General features: G+C 34.4%; 3 protein-coding genes across 7 annotated transcripts; 1 reads left to right on the top strand and 2 right to left on the bottom strand.

Annotated features, from left to right (window-relative positions):
* The first annotated feature begins 1,277 nt into the window (after positions 1–1,277).
* Positions 1,278–6,493, top strand: LOC103503951 (CRAL-TRIO domain-containing protein C23B6.04c). 4 transcript variants are annotated; one of them, XM_008468350.3, is made up of 7 exons: positions 1,278–1,726; positions 2,511–2,564; positions 4,621–4,707; positions 4,919–5,095; positions 5,360–5,458; positions 5,553–5,798; positions 5,895–6,493. In XM_008468350.3, exons 3-7 carry the CDS (start codon positions 4,642–4,644, stop codon positions 6,165–6,167), a joined length of 861 nt encoding a protein of 286 aa, XP_008466572.1. In that variant the 5' UTR covers positions 1,278–1,726; positions 2,511–2,564; positions 4,621–4,641; the 3' UTR covers positions 6,168–6,493. The 4 variants fall into 4 exon arrangements, with proteins under 4 accessions (XP_008466572.1, XP_008466573.1, XP_008466571.1 ...); XM_008468351.3 differs by having other exon boundaries at positions 1,333–1,726; positions 4,637–4,707; XM_008468349.3 differs by having other exon boundaries at positions 1,336–1,726; positions 4,489–4,707.
* On the bottom strand, positions 6,481–9,526 carry LOC103503952 (uncharacterized protein At1g01500-like). The gene is made up of 3 exons (XM_008468353.3): positions 8,640–9,526; positions 7,612–8,435; positions 6,481–6,936 (listed from the first exon to the last, which is right to left on the bottom strand). The coding sequence occupies exons 2-3, from the start codon at positions 8,314–8,316 to the stop codon at positions 6,706–6,708; spliced, it is 936 nt and encodes a 311-aa protein (XP_008466575.1). The 5' UTR covers positions 8,317–8,435; positions 8,640–9,526; the 3' UTR covers positions 6,481–6,705.
* Positions 9,527–10,004: 478 nt separating this feature from the next.
* On the bottom strand, positions 10,005–15,476 carry LOC103503950 (probable methyltransferase PMT28). Of its 2 annotated transcripts, XM_008468346.3 has the most exons (8): positions 13,957–15,476; positions 13,663–13,812; positions 12,794–13,064; positions 12,607–12,699; positions 12,119–12,293; positions 11,141–11,386; positions 10,726–10,920; positions 10,005–10,613 (listed from the first exon to the last, which is right to left on the bottom strand). In XM_008468346.3, exons 1-8 carry the CDS (start codon positions 14,797–14,799, stop codon positions 10,415–10,417), a joined length of 2,172 nt encoding a protein of 723 aa, XP_008466568.1. In that variant the 5' UTR covers positions 14,800–15,476; the 3' UTR covers positions 10,005–10,414. The 2 variants fall into 2 exon arrangements, with proteins under 2 accessions (XP_008466568.1, XP_008466569.1); XM_008468347.3 differs by lacking the exon at positions 10,005–10,613 and having other exon boundaries at positions 10,732–10,920; positions 11,196–11,386.
* Between the last annotated feature and the right edge of the window lie 7 nt (positions 15,477–15,483).

Below are 15,483 nucleotides of genomic sequence, written 5' to 3'. Positions count from 1 at the left end.
TTCTATAAATTGTAATTAGTTTTTTTAATTTTTAAAAATACCTCAAAATGAAAGTATAAAGTGATCTTTTAAACCTATTTTTAAAGTATGAGAACTAAAATTATATATTTTGAAAACTTGAAAATCAAATAAATCTATTCTTATAACGTGAGAAATAAAATTATTTATCCTAAATACATATATTAAAATTTAGAAACTATAAATGTAACTTTTATTTATTATAAGTAAGTCAACAAACATTAAATAACTTCACTGAACAAGGCTTTAATGATATAATTGATAAATGCTATAATAATTATAAAATTAATATCTATAATTTTAAAACAATATTAAATTATAAAGTAAATTATAACGAATAATAATTTTATGAATAATTAAGTATATATTAATATTTAAATATTATCTAAGTATTTAGAACATGATCTATTATTAATTGTCAATAGACTTCTATCATTATATAATTTATACAAAATATTATTATATATTAATATTTTAAACTTAATTGGTATATTTAAGACTATATTAATAATTATAAAATTAAAATATTTTTTTAACACCAGAATTAGTAGAAGATTGAAACGCGGATGATGTGAATACAACGAAATGGAACAAATATATATATATATATATATATATATATATATATATATATATATATATATAAATTTTAGAAGCTATAGTAATTGTAAATGAAGAAATATATATTTTATTGACATAGAAATGGGACAAAGGACAGATACAAAACAACACCCACACTTGTTTTTCTCTTATGGACTTTGGTTCAAGAGCGTGGCACGTGGTGCGTACTTGACCATCGATTAATTCCACTTTTTTCCTTTTCAAGCATGCAATTGGGATGGGGAAAAGGAAAACCAAGAAAAATATCAAACACTTGCTCTACATTGTGTGCCAAAACAAAATGAGCCATAACAGTGACACACCATTTCTAAAACGTCACATCTTCTTTTCAACTTTGGAGAAATGTTAACTGAGGGAATTTGAATCACTACTTTCGACCTACATGTATCAATTGAACTAAATATTTGTATTGTATAATTAATCATGCAACAACTTTTAGAAAGAAGCAAGTAGAGAAAAATATAGAAGACCTGCTTCCAAATTTCTAGCAATCAGATTTATATTTGAGATAGAAGTTATTTTTAAAATATATTTCTTTTATTTTATTTTGGAGTATCCAATTAAAAACTATTAGATGGTCTTTTATTTGTATATTTATATAAAAAAGCATGTCATGTGGATACAACTACAACTAAGACTACAACTAAGACTGTACCTAAATATGACTCTCACTCTCAAATTTATAATAGACTCAACTTGATTGAAGCCAAATAGGAGAAAAGCAATGAAATTAATTATAGTAGGCGCTGGTACGTGACAATCAAGGATGTAGGAGTTGGTAGAGTAAATTTTATTTAAGAGAAACGTTGGTAAATATTTAGTAGAGAGAAAGGTAGCTTCTTGGAATCCACATAATAAGTTGGAGCAAAATAAATCTTAAAAGAAGAAAAAAAGCATCTAACGTCTAAACAAAACAAAAAAGAAGAGAAAAAGAACAAAGCAAGCAAGAAGAAAGAGAGGAAGAAGCTCGAAAGAAGAAGGGGGTAGGAGAACGAAAGTCAACCACCCGTTGCTGAAAATCGGTTGGAAAAGTGAAAACTAACGCCGGAATCTGTTTGAAGCAGCTTTTAGAGAGGGATCCAACTTGGTAAGCCATTTTTCTTATAAGGTGAACCTTGGAAAATGGAGATCTTGGCTGGTAGATTTATGGGTTTTCTTTCTTTTGATCAATTTATTGATATTTCTTCCTTTATGTCCAAACAATTTCTTTGATGCAAGAAATTTTTATTAATCTTGTGAGTATTTTGATTGAGATTAGCTCAAAAGGACAAGAAGAAAAGGAAAGTGGTAACCCACTTTTGAGGGTGAAAAAAAAGTGGGAATAAAAAGGGGGAATTAATTAAATGAAGAAAAATGTGAGTGTTGAGGAAACAAGAGAATGTGTTTTAATTTCTTGTGCTTTTCCACTACGTTCCTTCTTGGAGTTTATATGACAATACTTATAAATAAGAGGAGTGTTGGAGTGAAAGAAGTAAAGAGGAAGAAGAATGAAATTTTTTTTTGTTGAAGATAGAAGGAAAAAAAAAAAGAGGAAGAAGAAGATGATGAATATAATAATAGTAGTTTTTATACAATGGATTTGATATTTTAGATAGTACAACTTTTCATTTAAGAGGGAGAGAAGTGATGAAAATAAAGGGAAAAAATATATAATCATAGCATGGAAGGGAAGAAACGGAAATGTATCAAATGGGGAGGAAATTCTAGCTTTATGAGGGAATAAATAATCTTTATAAACAAAATAAAAATAAAGGTCTACAGAAGTTACTAGAGAAAGAATGGAGCTAAGTCATGAGGAATGAGTTTGAGTTTAGAATTCATATAAGTTCATGGTTGGTCAATGGTTATTGATCTATTTATTGGAATTTCAGGTTGGACTGAAATTTGAATCCCTTTTCACCCGAGGAGTTATCGCCGGCATAATTGTGAGTGATTATTATGCAAATAATTTTCCTATTTTTGCAAATTATGGTTTTTGATTTTGGAAATTGATTATGATTTATGTTCATACCATCGATTTGGGTATTCAAGATTTCAAGAAACTGAACCACTCATTCTGCAATTGTTTACGACTGGAAAGAGACTCATGCATTTATGCTTCTTGGTTTAGAATAATTAAATTTCAAGGGATGTGTGTTTAAGTGTTTTTTGTTTCTTTTTTATTTGTTAAGAGATGTATGTTTAAGTGTGATTATAGATATAACGACTTACTTGTATTATTGGAGATTATGGAAGGTAAATTCTTGTAATCTATTGATTCTAGTCATTTGGCAAAAGTTCAAAGTTATTTGACAAGAAATCAAGTTTCTCTGACTTTTAGAAGGGTTTTACGTTTACTAGAAACATAATTAAGTTGCAAAATAAGGTTTCAAGAAAGTATGATTTCCAATACGATTTGAGATTGATGAGAAAGTATGGTTTATAATGCTTTAAGAATCATGATAATTCAAAATTTTCAGAATTGATGAGATTTATGTATTTGGAGTGAAAAGTGGTTTTGACCCACTAGATTGATGTACCTTGTGGTGATTACTTGTATGCCATGTGAATGTGTTTCTACAGTTTATACTAGTGTGCCTAGGCAGGGGACGCAGGGGAATGTTTCGTGGGCATTTACGGCAAAGTTTTGTTCTGCCATGTGTATAGAGTTTTACTTCATGCATAGTATGATAGATTGCTCTATTGTGCATATTGAGACTATTCTACGCTAGTATGATAGAGATTTTGGTATAGATTTGGTGATAGTTTTTGCCAGTTTACGTTTATGTTTTCAAGTGGTACACAACTCATTCATTTATGGTGGAGTTTTGAGTTTGAAACAAAATATTTGAAAGTTTGTTTCTTTTCCGGTGTGGTTTATTCAATTTTTAGAGGAAACTCTACTGAAATTTTAATGGACTTTCATTTTGTTAAGTTTATTTTTAACAGTGTTTACAATTAAAAGTTTCCCAAGCCATTTGTTTTAAAATATGCTAGTTTGAGATTGACAATGCGTTTCATGGTTTAGCTGAAATCTAATATTGACATGCCACCAATGTTTTAAAAGGCAAAAGGCGGCCTTTGAGGCTTTTCCTCTCCAAAGAGGCGAGGCCTAAGCCTCAAATAATTACTTAAATACATTTTTCAAAACCTAAATTGGTATGATCAGTATTTCTAAACATGATAGCCATATAAAAGTGTAAAAAGAAAGTTCACACCCACAATTTTCACTTAATGAAAAATTCTAAAAGGACATCTTCATCGTCATTAATACTGCTATTATTAGTACAGGGTTGAATTATACCATATATGTTTGCTTTCTACATTTTTAAGTTCACAAGAGTAAAAATAGTCCTAGTTCAAATTGTCACAGCTCAAACCTTAATATTTTTGAAGAATTAGACAAATCACGATTATTTCTAGTCACTAGGTGAGGCATAGAGATTTAAGCCTTAGTGTGTTTTCCCAAAGGCGTAAGCCTCTTATGGTTCAAGAAAGGAGTAAGTCTTGAAGCTAACACTTGGAGCCTTGCGAACCTCAAGACATAAGCCTCAATAGCTTTTTAAAACATTGCATGCCACGCCATAGGTAATGTAGGGTAATATGGGGTGTTGTGTAACAGAAGACGAGCTAGATTTTGATTCTGTACATTGACTTGTATAAGAATCTTGCTTGAGATTATTTGTTTTAAAATTTTAATTTTGATCTTCTAGTGCCATGTTCTCTAATTGATCAACATCTGAGATTCATCACTGTTTGATTGTTGCATTTAACTTTTGATGTTGAAAATTTGCTTACCTTTCAGTTAAGCCTAATTATTTGGAATTTGCTGGCGATTTTGGTGGTAATTCCTTTCTACTGCTTTGGAAGTCTTCTGTCGGCAAATTACCAACGTTTTTGCTAGTGAAGACTCTGGCTCCATCTTCCAGAAGTTCATATCAAACTTTAGGCTATTCTTTTTTACGAGGAAGCAAAGAATTTATGTTAGTTAGAGTGTAACAGGTTCGTGATCGCGCAGCTATAATGTTTGGCCGACGGTCTACTTCTCATCACGAGGAAGAGAACAATCCAGAACAGATCACATCGAAGGTATGAATCCAATTGAGTTGATGATAAAAAAAAATACGTATGTAGGCTTCTCTGTTAGTTTCCAGATCAAATAGTTATAAACTTGTAACTTGAATGAGTCTGATTGGATCTAAACCATCTTAAAGATTTTTTGGAATCATGATTCATGTGTTTTACAACAGGTTTTAAGATGATTGGAAATCATGGATAATAAGATTTTACGCTTTTGCAGGTCAATGAGCTAAAGGCTAAGTTAGGACCCTTAGTTGGGCGCAATGCGATATATTGCAGTGATGCGTGTTTGAAAAGATATCTAGTGGCCAGGAATTGGAATGTAGACAAAGCGAAGAAAATGCTGGAAGAGACATTCAAATGGAGATCTATTTATAAGCCTGAAGAAATTCGTTGGGTAAGCTTGTAGTAGTTTCTTTTTTCTTTTTCTTTTTTGAAAAGAGCTTTTTAAGTACAACATGTGTTGGAAGATTTGAACTCAAAACCTCTTGTCTATGGGAAAAAATAGATGCTAGTTGAAATAGGCTCATGTTGGCACTTGTAGTTTCATAAAGCTTGATGCTAATGAAACTCAAGGTGAAGTCATGAAGAGTGGAATAGTAGTAGTGGTGGAGTTTTATGTTGGCTCTAAAACTAATCATTTAGTTTGTCTTCATTTTAGCCTGAAATAGCATTTGAAAGTGAGACCGGAAAACTTTATCGAGCAAGTTTTCACGATCGAGAAGGAAGAACTGTTCTTATAATGAAGCCAGGAAAGCAGGTATTTTATTTGTGTAAGTTTTGCACCCTCGGTCTTTGCAATTGCGGCCATAATTGGAGTTAGAAGCCCAATACTTTTTCTTACTATTTTACAGAACACGACGTCATTAGAGAATCAGATTCGGCATTTGGTCTATCTTATGGAGAATGCTCTTCTTAACCTTCCTGAAGGTCAGGAGCAGATGTCATGGCTGATTGATTTTAATGGTTGGTCTCTTAGCACCAGTGTGCCAATCAAATCCGCACGGGAGACTGTCAACATCTTGCAGAATCACTATCCAGAGAGATTAGCCCTAGCGTTTCTCTATAACCCCCCAAGGATATTTGAAGCATTCTGGAAGGTATGGTATATGCTTGCAATATCTCTTCCATCCTTTTGGTAATAGCTACCAATAAAAACAATGACATTATGGTGTTATTTTGTCTATTACTTGTAGGTAGTCAAGTACCTTTTAGATCCGAAGACATTTCAGAAAGTGAGATTTGTTTATCCTAAGAAGCAAGAGAGTGTGGAACTCATGAAGTCATATTTTGATGAGGAGAATCTTCCATCAGAGTTTGGAGGAAAAGCCCAACTGGAATATGTTCACGAGGAGTTCTCTACATTAATGATTCAAGATGATATTAAATGTGCTGCCTTCTGGGAACAGGATGAAAAGCAACACCATACTGTCAATGGCTACTCGAGTGCAGTGGTGGCTCCAGAATGAGTGTACTTTTTAGCAACATTTCAGTTACAGGGATTGCCACTTGAATTTGCGGCTGACACCCTGAAAATGTGTTTCATTTATGAACTTTTCATGGTCTACAGAAGATATACAGCAAAAAGGTTTGATGTAAGCCCTTAATTTCACTAATCTTGCGTAATTACAGATGATGGAGAGATTCTGTTCTAATTGGTAATTGTAACTGTGGTTAGGAGACTCTGAATTATTCTGTAAAAGGATTGATCAATTTGATCAACTTATAGAGATCCAACTATCCAAAAAATAATCTTCATTTCTGTTACATCTCAATAACAGATTATTCACAAGAAGCCAAGAGTGATCTAGTCATTTGATAAAGAAATGATATTAGCCGAGCTTCTATACACATGGTTTGAAATAAACATGCTAGGACACAATGTTATCTTCACAAGGTTTCACTGCTGTTAGAGATGCATATTATTGACAAACCATTTTTGCCTACTTTCTGAATCTCAAGGTCAAGGACAAGTGAATCAATTGAAATATTGTAGAAGAAATCATGTCACATAAGCTGCCTTCTCAGGGTTCGACTAGTTGCCTGGTAAGTACGCACGAGCAAGCCAACTCCCACACCAATTCCCAAGCAAATACCAAGTCCAATTCCTACTCCAACTCTCACACCTGAGTTGAACCAGGATAGTTCGCCATCTTCTCTTTCCATGTAGTTGGTTCTCCAGTACATGTTGCCATAGTCATCTTCATTTTCTTCTCTGTAATTTCTGTACTTTGATACCTGCATAAAGATAGAGTAGACGATGTTATAAAGAGCTGGCTTTAGCAGTCTAGGCAGAACAGAGATCAACGTATTGAGAAGACAATGGAAAAGAACAACCTAGTTTCCTTATTAGTTTTAGTTTGACCTTGATTTGATTTGTATAGTAAGATTGATCATGTTCAATTATGCTACATTTTGAGAGATGACACGAAAGTATCAAGCAGATAGGATGCAAGGCGAATGCACAAGTCAAAAGAGGACGGTTCTCAGGAAACTCTAGGGAGAGTGGAGGGGACCCCAATTTAAACCATCCTCAACATGTCTTAGGAGAGGGGGAGGCCATGTTTTGTCATATGGCCTGGTTCTGATTGATTATTATTATAGGAATCTTAAAAGGATGGGCGCAACTAAAGGCCAAGGTAATGGTGATGGAATGTGTACCAACCATCCCAGCATTTAGCACCTTGCTATACCCATACTTGTTTCATCGATTCATGTGTCCTGGATAAGATCTTATGTTCTCAGATCCGTCCAAGCAACAAAACAATAACTTTTTAGATCTAAAAAAAGTAGGTTGCAGTGCAGGAAACACATGTGGATAAACATATTTTGAGGCTACAATGGACTAGCAGAATTTTCTTGACGAATTAGGAGTAGAAAGAAGAAAGATTCAGAAGCTATCAAGAAGCTTACTTGTGGATCATATACAGGATATGAATCTTCGTCGCATTCAGTAGTATCATGCTCTGGTATTGAATCCAACATCCGTTTATAACTGTGCTTCTTCCAAAAGTTGAGTTGCAGAGTTTTCGTTAAGACGATAGGGTTTCCAGAAAAACTACCAGCAATGTATACCTCAATTGTTGGACTAATCAATGCCTGTCCTGGAATGAGCTTTCCCTTCAAAAACACAGCATCGGAAACAAAACCAGATTCACAGTTCATGCTCCATCTTTTCTTAGAATTGCTCTTCGAGTCTCCAATGCACCCCTTATGAGACAATTCCCCAGATAGAATTTGATAATCTCCATTGAAAACCTCAAACTTCAAACCCCTCTTTAACCTAATGGTATGAGTGCTCACAAATGTTGCTTCTTCCGAGTTCTTGTGGACTCTGTCTCTCTTGAGAACTGAAGAAAAGCCTTCAGAGTAATTGCTGCTTCTAACACCATTAACATCCAAATGGGTGTTCGGCATTAGAGGGAAGTGGTTCAAAGTGAGAAACTCGGGGGTCAAATCATCGACTTGGAAGTTACTGAACCTAATGTAGAAGACTCTTAAATCAAACGAGGGTGATGACATGTGAATGTTAGATAATGAATAAGAAGAGTATCCACAGTTTTGGAAATCATGACCAGATGCTTCTCCATTTGCTTGAGTTTCATAATAATGTTCCATGATTCATAGGAGAGGAGCTTGATTGTTCAGCTACCTCTCAAGAACTGATTTAGATTAAAGTGATCATTAATGCATCATCTGAAAAGTTATGCTGGTTGCAACTGGAAAACCAGTGAAATCTGTTAAAGTAATAAAAGAAAGTTAGACCTGGAGAAATCTACTGCTGGCCATAAATCTCAAGTTAAAAAAAAGGAAATCAAAATTTTTTGTACAGATGACATTTTAATGGCGCCTTAACGGCTAATAACCAGCCTCCCATAGACGTGAACGCGCCCGCGAAAGGGGCGTCTGTAAAAAAAAATTCTACCGAAAATCAAACGTACCTGGGAAACTTGGCGTCCAGAAGCTGAATCTGAACTCTTCTATCCATTGCTATCACACCCCAAACAATCCAATCTTTTACACACAGTGGCTTTTGTTCAAATCGCTGTCGATGCACAAGGCTGAAAATGCTCGTTGGATCAAAGCTTGTGGCTCATAATGTGCAAACATAAAGAGCTTGAAGGAGGAGGGGGTTCGTGTTCTCAGGAAACAATGGCCATTCATTCACAGGTACCTCTTCTTGTTATGATCTTTTTGAATCTCAAATAAGAAAGGATGGAGATTTGTCTTTGTAGGAAAAGTTAGAAAAGTTATTGGTAATGGGCAGATCGGAAATATTGTAGGATTATGTGACACGTATATTTTATGGAATAATTTTTCTTCTCGGGAAAATTTACCTTTTCAATCTGAAACTCATTTGATTTTCAAATTTTCAAGACATATCTTCTCAAGCCTTGGACTTTTTAAAACTAGGTTTAAAAGATCTCTAAAATAATTTTATATTTTTAACATAAATAATTATATGATATTTTAAATAAGAAGAGGAATTTTTAAAGACCATATCATCCTTTAAATTATTTTTTTAAGGACTAAATACATTCTTAAAAATTTAAGGACTAAAAAGGGTAATTTTTCCAAAATTCAAAGATCAAAGTGTCATCTTTAGAAATTCAAAACTTTTATTTTCTCCTACAATGGGAAGCATTATTTTTAAATACAAGAGCCAAATTTCAAAAACAATAACAAACTTTTAAAAACTAAAATAGTTTTAAAAATCAAATTGGCCTTAGTTCTAAAAGCTCGTAGGGGACAAAACTTAAAACTCAGTTAATGAAAATGGAATTTGTAGGATTAATTTAAAGAAGAGAAAAAAAGAAAATCATCATCCTTGAAATAATAGTAGTTATGAAGAGGGGGGCGGATGCATAGATGAGGTTATCTAATTGACAAAGGTTGGGAGTTTGCATTCACGAGGGCGGTGTCCCTGAAAAGGACGCCCACAAGCACACTGCCCCACTCTTAGCTTTACACAACCAAACATTTTCCTTCATTTCTTTTGCTTTAAACCTTTTAAACATGATTGTCCAAATATTTGAAAATTTACAATATTTGTTTTCTTTTTCTCTATATTTAATATATATTTCCTATTTTATATATCAAAATTTTTTAAAATATTTATAATTTGCAAAAAAATAAAAGAATTTTTTTCAAAAATAAAATAAATAAAATAAATTATTTACACCACCAATAAAAAAACAAGTCATATGTTGTCAAATATTCTATTTTTAATAATTTTTCCTCGCAATATTATCCGTAACAACTAAATCTAATATTAGAGACTTGCATTTTTTTAGTGCACTATAATCTTGAGAATTGAAGATTTTTTGGCCTTCTTTCTGTTTAATATGAGTTTATCAATAAATCTGTTTATAATAACACGACACAAGATTATGAAATGATATACAATACATTAGTTCTTCTAGAGAATGAAAGGTGAAAAAATAAAATAAAATAAAAAATAAAAAATTTCCCCTTCTCCAACCCTTTACAAATTCAACTCAATCCCAACAATTTAAGGGGGGGAAAAATCAATTTCCCAGTTAGTAGCAAATGATACAAATTCAAATAGAAGAAAGGAAGAGGAACCAGAATGAGAATCTCTTTTGCTTGCAAATATTCTGCCTTCACCTTCTGCAATTTGTAATAAATGAGCTTGGAATTTGGTTCATTTTTGAGACAACTATTAGAACAAAAAGGTTTCACTTGGAAATTTGTTTTAAGGCCGCCATATGGTCTTCCGTGCACATAGGATTCCCTCATCTCCATGAGAATAACTCATCCGAATCTCCCATTGTAGACTCTTGAGTATCTCTTCCAATGGATTCATAATTATCACTTTTTCACGTATAATTGCCCAACCTCCGGGTCGTAATATACGATCCATCTCAACCACGATTGCTACAGGCTCCTTGCACCTACATTGTCGATCAATTTGGTGTTAACACAAGCGTTTTATATTATTTGAAGGTACAAAAGTTGTTACTAGAAAGCATGGAACAAAAACAAAGATGTTGAACCTTCTCTCACCTGTTCTTCAGCCTTGAGAACAAATGATCGGCATGCAGAAGGTCGTATGATCGTGGATAAGTACCAAAAGACTCACACCAGTCATGGTAGACACCAACCAGACCACGTTCGAAGATTATCGGAAGTGTATCTGGTGCATGGACCGGGATCACATTCATTACCCAAACCTTCTGCTGCGAGACAGCAGCAGCAAACCTGGAAAAGCATGCCAGAATTTACGAATATATACTTTTCTAATTTCGTTCTCTGTGTTTTTAGTACAAAGAAAGAAATGGGAAGAAGACTTAAATCCTAAACAAAGCATAAAATTGACGCTGCTAAATCTTGATTTACCAGTTGACTTATAAGTTCTATATCAAGCAAAATAGTATTGAAAGGTAAGTCCATCATATTAAGCAATTTGATGATATCGTACCCCCCATAAATGGCTTTCATGTCCATCACATTTCGAACACTCGACCAGTCAATACCTATTCCAGTGAGATATGACTTCTCAACAATTGCTTTCCAGTGATTGGTATCTGCGATTAACTTCTCTTTGTCATTGCTCAACCACTCAGGGAAAGATTCAAGTCTCTTCGGCCATTCTTCAGGCCATTCTGCTCCACGCTGTTCAATAGAAGTTGGAACGGTGTGTAAGCAGGTTGTCATAGGCACGTACCTGTTTAAACAGAAATTATCATGCAAAAATGAAAAGGTCCACGTATCAAAGCAGAAAATGAAGATGGTACTCAAGTACGAGTAAATAACTTCAAATTCGTATAAGTATAGACTACGTTTTGAACATGGTAATTAGTTGTAGAATTTTAAACAAATTGCAAAAACCCCTCAAGTATAGTGGTAATTGCAGTAACACCCTTAAACTTCAGAATAAAAATTGAACCCTTAAATTTATAAGTGTTAAAATTGGATCCTCAAACCTACCATAGTTATAAAAATTGGACCCACAATTACAAATGATAAAAATTAAGCTCTCAAACTTATACGGTTGTTATAATTTCTACAGCTACGTAAGTTCGAGAGCTCAATTTAACACTTTAATAATTGCAACTACCAATATACCACCATACTTCAGGGATAGTTTTTACAATTTTCTCCAGAATTTCTTTCCTCGTGATTATTATCATGTGCAGATTCGAATTTCAAAATGTGAGTTGGGCAATTTTGGAAAAGCAATCAAGATCATTGAAGAATATTGAAATTGCAATGTGGGTTGCTTTGCTTCAAATGTTTCTCAGTGCAATGGCCCTGATCCTTCTCTTGATTTATTCCTCTTCTGATCTAGTTTTCTTCAATTATTTGAGACCAAATACGAACTTTTGGACAAAAAAGTTTACAGCACCTAGTAAGAATATCAAATCTTTCTAGAGCATGTTCATTGCAAAAGAATTACCAGGCAGCATCAGGGTTTTCGTTTTCCTTGCAGAGAGGTGGATTTTTCCTTCTCCTCAGCTCAAATATATCGTTTGATTCAGGTTTCTGATATATCTTAACACCCACTTCACTGACTTCATCAGTTTTATGCGCCAGAATGTTCCAACAAATTGAAGCCGTCAATGAACTCATTGCTGAAAGAGAATTTACAAGCAAGCAATATATGAGAGCCAAGGAAGAACAATGTTACATATCTAATACTCAACAAAAGAAGAGTAGCAAGCAAGAAGTCTCATTATTCCGTTAAGGCAACGTTTCACAAATATACATCTCAGAATTGAACATCTACTGTATGCCATTTTCTCCACAAATATTGACATTTGAATTATTAGTAAATCTTGTAATTTTAGTACAGAAGTGCACGAACTCCTAATTTGAGAATTAGGCCAAATGAATTGGGATAAATTCTAACGCAAATGAAGTAAAAACTTGAAAAACATGCCAAACCTTCTTCTTCTTCAATGTTGTCATGTTTACTGGACAAGATGAAGTATCCTCCAGGCCTTAAAATTCTATTCATTTCTAGGAGAAGCTTCCCATCTAGAGAAAGAGAAAAAAAATAAGACCATTTATTAGATAAGGCCTTTACTCGATTGAGAATAAATTTCAAGAAGACAAGGTAAGGTGCTCAAACCTTTGGAATGCCAACTTCTACTGCATCCCCCACAATGAATGGCATCAAAAACACCACTAGGAAAAGGAAGTCTTCTATTCCCAAAAGGGCTAACCACAGTTGGAAACCCTCGCTCAAGTGCAACTTGAGCCAAGTCCACAAGGTCATCCTTCAAGCCCAATGACAATGTTATAACATTCTTTTCTAGAAGAGAAGCCCCTAAACTTGCATATGTGCACCCAATTTCAAGAACCACGTGAATATTCTTGCCCCATTCAATATCGGGTACCATCTGCCAAATGTATTCAAATTTCAGTCCATGAATAGAAACATAATTCCCTGGAGAAGTAGAGAAACCAAATCTAATGCACACCTTTACTTTTAAAGTGAAAGAAATCAACGAAGGAATTCTACACTCATTCCAGAGTTATAAATGTGAGGTCTTCAATATACTGATGCAACGTGAGGTTTTCAAGATTATCTGAAAAAGAAAATGAATAAACGGAAAGTTTTGCTTTATGCTTCCAAAATACCAACATGATTTTGTTTCTTATTTCTCTAATTTTGTTGCAATTAGACTAAGCAAAGGAGAGTACAGAAGTACATTCCATCACATTATCATACAAGACAGTTAAGCTATGGAGAGATTGCATGTTTTTCACTTGATATCCACCCACAAATCAGTTAACAGTATTACATGACCAATATGCTTGAACCAGAAACTTGAGCATCAAAATTAAAAAGAAAATTATTGTGTGGTATCAACAGTGTCAACAAGACATGAAAGAGCAGGACTAAATTGGGAAGGAATTATATTGCGTTTTCCAAACCAATAGGTCATGAAAATTAAAATAATGGACCAGCTTTTAAGCACGATGTCAAAAGCTAACCTCTTCAATGGACTCGAGATAGTGGATAACTCCACCGTTGAGCTCAGAATGATTCTGAGGAAATGTAAGGAACTCTCCAGCTGCCACCAACCAATCATGTTTCTTAATGAAAGCAGCAAGTTTTGGATGTGCCACATTCTTGTAAAGTATCTGCAAAATTTATTGCCATTAGAAAGGACGTGATAATAATTCACGTGTCCTCAAAAGTGAGAATCTATAAATTAACAAGTATATACAATTCGCATATCCTCAAAATGTGATAATTTAAGACCTAATAAATGTACTCTTTGATACCTTTGAATTGCTCTCCGGCCAGTGCACGGGGGGCCTGTATCCACTGGGAGGAAGAGGCACAACGCACAATGGAGGTGCTTTTGGGCAACTCCTTTCCCTATGCCGATAGCCCTGTTGTCTTCCCACTCCAGATTCAATGTCAATACAAGGGATGTAATTGTATTTACTTCTTGCTCGGCATAGTTTCCAACTATAACGAGCATTTGGATCAAACAATGGACCTTTTCTCTTGAATTTTTTCCCTGTATCTTTTGGCTCAATCCTATCCTCGGGTTCCTGATCTGACTCACCCAGATCACCTTCTGTTTCAGCTTCATCATCCTTTAGCTCTCCTTCTTGACCATCAACCACTTCCTGTTCTTCCTCCTCATTTCCCTTTTCTGCATCTTCATCCTCAGATTCCTCTGATCCTTGATTCCCTTTTCTTGTAACCTCTGGTTTATTTTCTTTATGTTTCTCGTTTTTCTCTTTTGCTGCTCCATGCTTTTTTTCAGATGCATGGTTATGGTTACTGGGAGACTTGGAATCCGAACCGTTAACCTTTTTCGTATCACTTCCACCTAGATCGGATTTCACTTTATCTTTCGTATTCCTGCTCAAATTGCCCTCATCTATCTTCTTCCTATTATCATTTTGAGTTTTAGGATGGCTTACTTTCGTGTTTCCTGTTACGGGTTCGCCAATATTGTCGAAACTTTCCCTCTGAATAGTCACGGACGTGGAAGGAGAAGCAAAAACAGACCAAACGACTATAAAGCTAAGGCCTAAAATAACCACTGCCGTCAACTTCGCGCAAAACCCATACGAACGCTTTGCTTGGCGAGCTAGCCGAGCTATAGCCATTCGGCACCCGATAGTTCTCGGAAAATCTTGAAGTTACAAAACTACTACGCGGATTGAAATCCGATTCCCAGACAGAACGCAGAGAAAATAAAGCATACGAACTAATAGAACAAGATTGAGAAAACAGAACTAAATTGAATCGCATAACATACAAAATCAAAGAAATATACAAAGATCTGATAATCTTACAACTGAAGTTTAAAAATTTTTTTTAAAAAAACAACGAATACTCAGCTCAGAAATCCAATGCTGGCGTCGGAATCAAAGTCAATGAATTACTCGTCTAGCTCAAATATACGAAGCAGAATCAATATCTAGATTGAGAGAAGGAAAAAGTCCATCAAATGATGAGATTGAGATGGTTTACTTGCAGTAGCAGGAATATCAGATCCTGAATTTTGAATAACAAAAAAAGCTGTTGTTGAGTACAATAAATTTTTCAAACCATCGTTCTCCTGATGGAATAGAATAATAAAATTCAAAATATGGAGTTGAATGGTTTAGCCGGAACGGAAAGGCTAGCTTCAGAACTGTGGAACAAGTTGCCTCAGGCAAGAGAGCGAAACGTCCGGGAACTTACGAAGTACGCCGGCAGCGTAGTGAGTTTATGTTTTTCAATTTTCCTACTTAAATCTTTTTCTCTTTTTTTCTTTCTTCAAGAGAAATAGAAAATACTTCCAATTT

This window comes from Cucumis melo, chromosome 4 (genome assembly GCF_025177605.1).
Source record: "Cucumis melo cultivar AY chromosome 4, USDA_Cmelo_AY_1.0, whole genome shotgun sequence".
NCBI classification, from domain to species: Eukaryota; Viridiplantae; Streptophyta; class Magnoliopsida; order Cucurbitales; family Cucurbitaceae; genus Cucumis; species Cucumis melo.
This window is presented reverse-complemented; position numbering and strand designations above follow the sequence as displayed.

Bases quoted from the DNA above. Each gene is read 5' to 3' on its own strand.
- LOC103503951 (XM_008468350.3), top strand. From the start codon at position 4,642: ATGTTTGGCCGACGGTCTACTTCTCATCACGAGGAAGAGAACAATCCA. The intron at 4,708-4,918 runs GTATGAATCCAA...ACGCTTTTGCAG, and splicing joins CAGAACAGATCACATCGAAG to GTCAATGAGCTAAAGGCTAA. The intron at 5,459-5,552 runs GTATTTTATTTG...ACTATTTTACAG, and splicing joins TAATGAAGCCAGGAAAGCAG to AACACGACGTCATTAGAGAA.
- LOC103503950 (XM_008468346.3), bottom strand. From the start codon at position 14,799: ATGGCTATAGCTCGGCTAGCTCGCCAAGCAAAGCGTTCGTATGGGTTT. The intron at 13,065-13,662 runs GTTAGCTTTTGA...TACATTTGGCAG, and splicing joins ATCTCGAGTCCATTGAAGAG to ATGGTACCCGATATTGAATG. The intron at 12,294-12,606 runs GTTTGGCATGTT...ATTCTCTTTCAG, and splicing joins CAACATTGAAGAAGAAGAAG to CAATGAGTTCATTGACGGCT.
- LOC103503952 (XM_008468353.3), bottom strand. From the start codon at position 8,316: ATGGAACATTATTATGAAACTCAAGCAAATGGAGAAGCATCTGGTCAT. The intron at 6,937-7,611 runs GTAAGCTTCTTG...ATCTTTATGCAG, and splicing joins ATCCTGTATATGATCCACAA to GTATCAAAGTACAGAAATTA.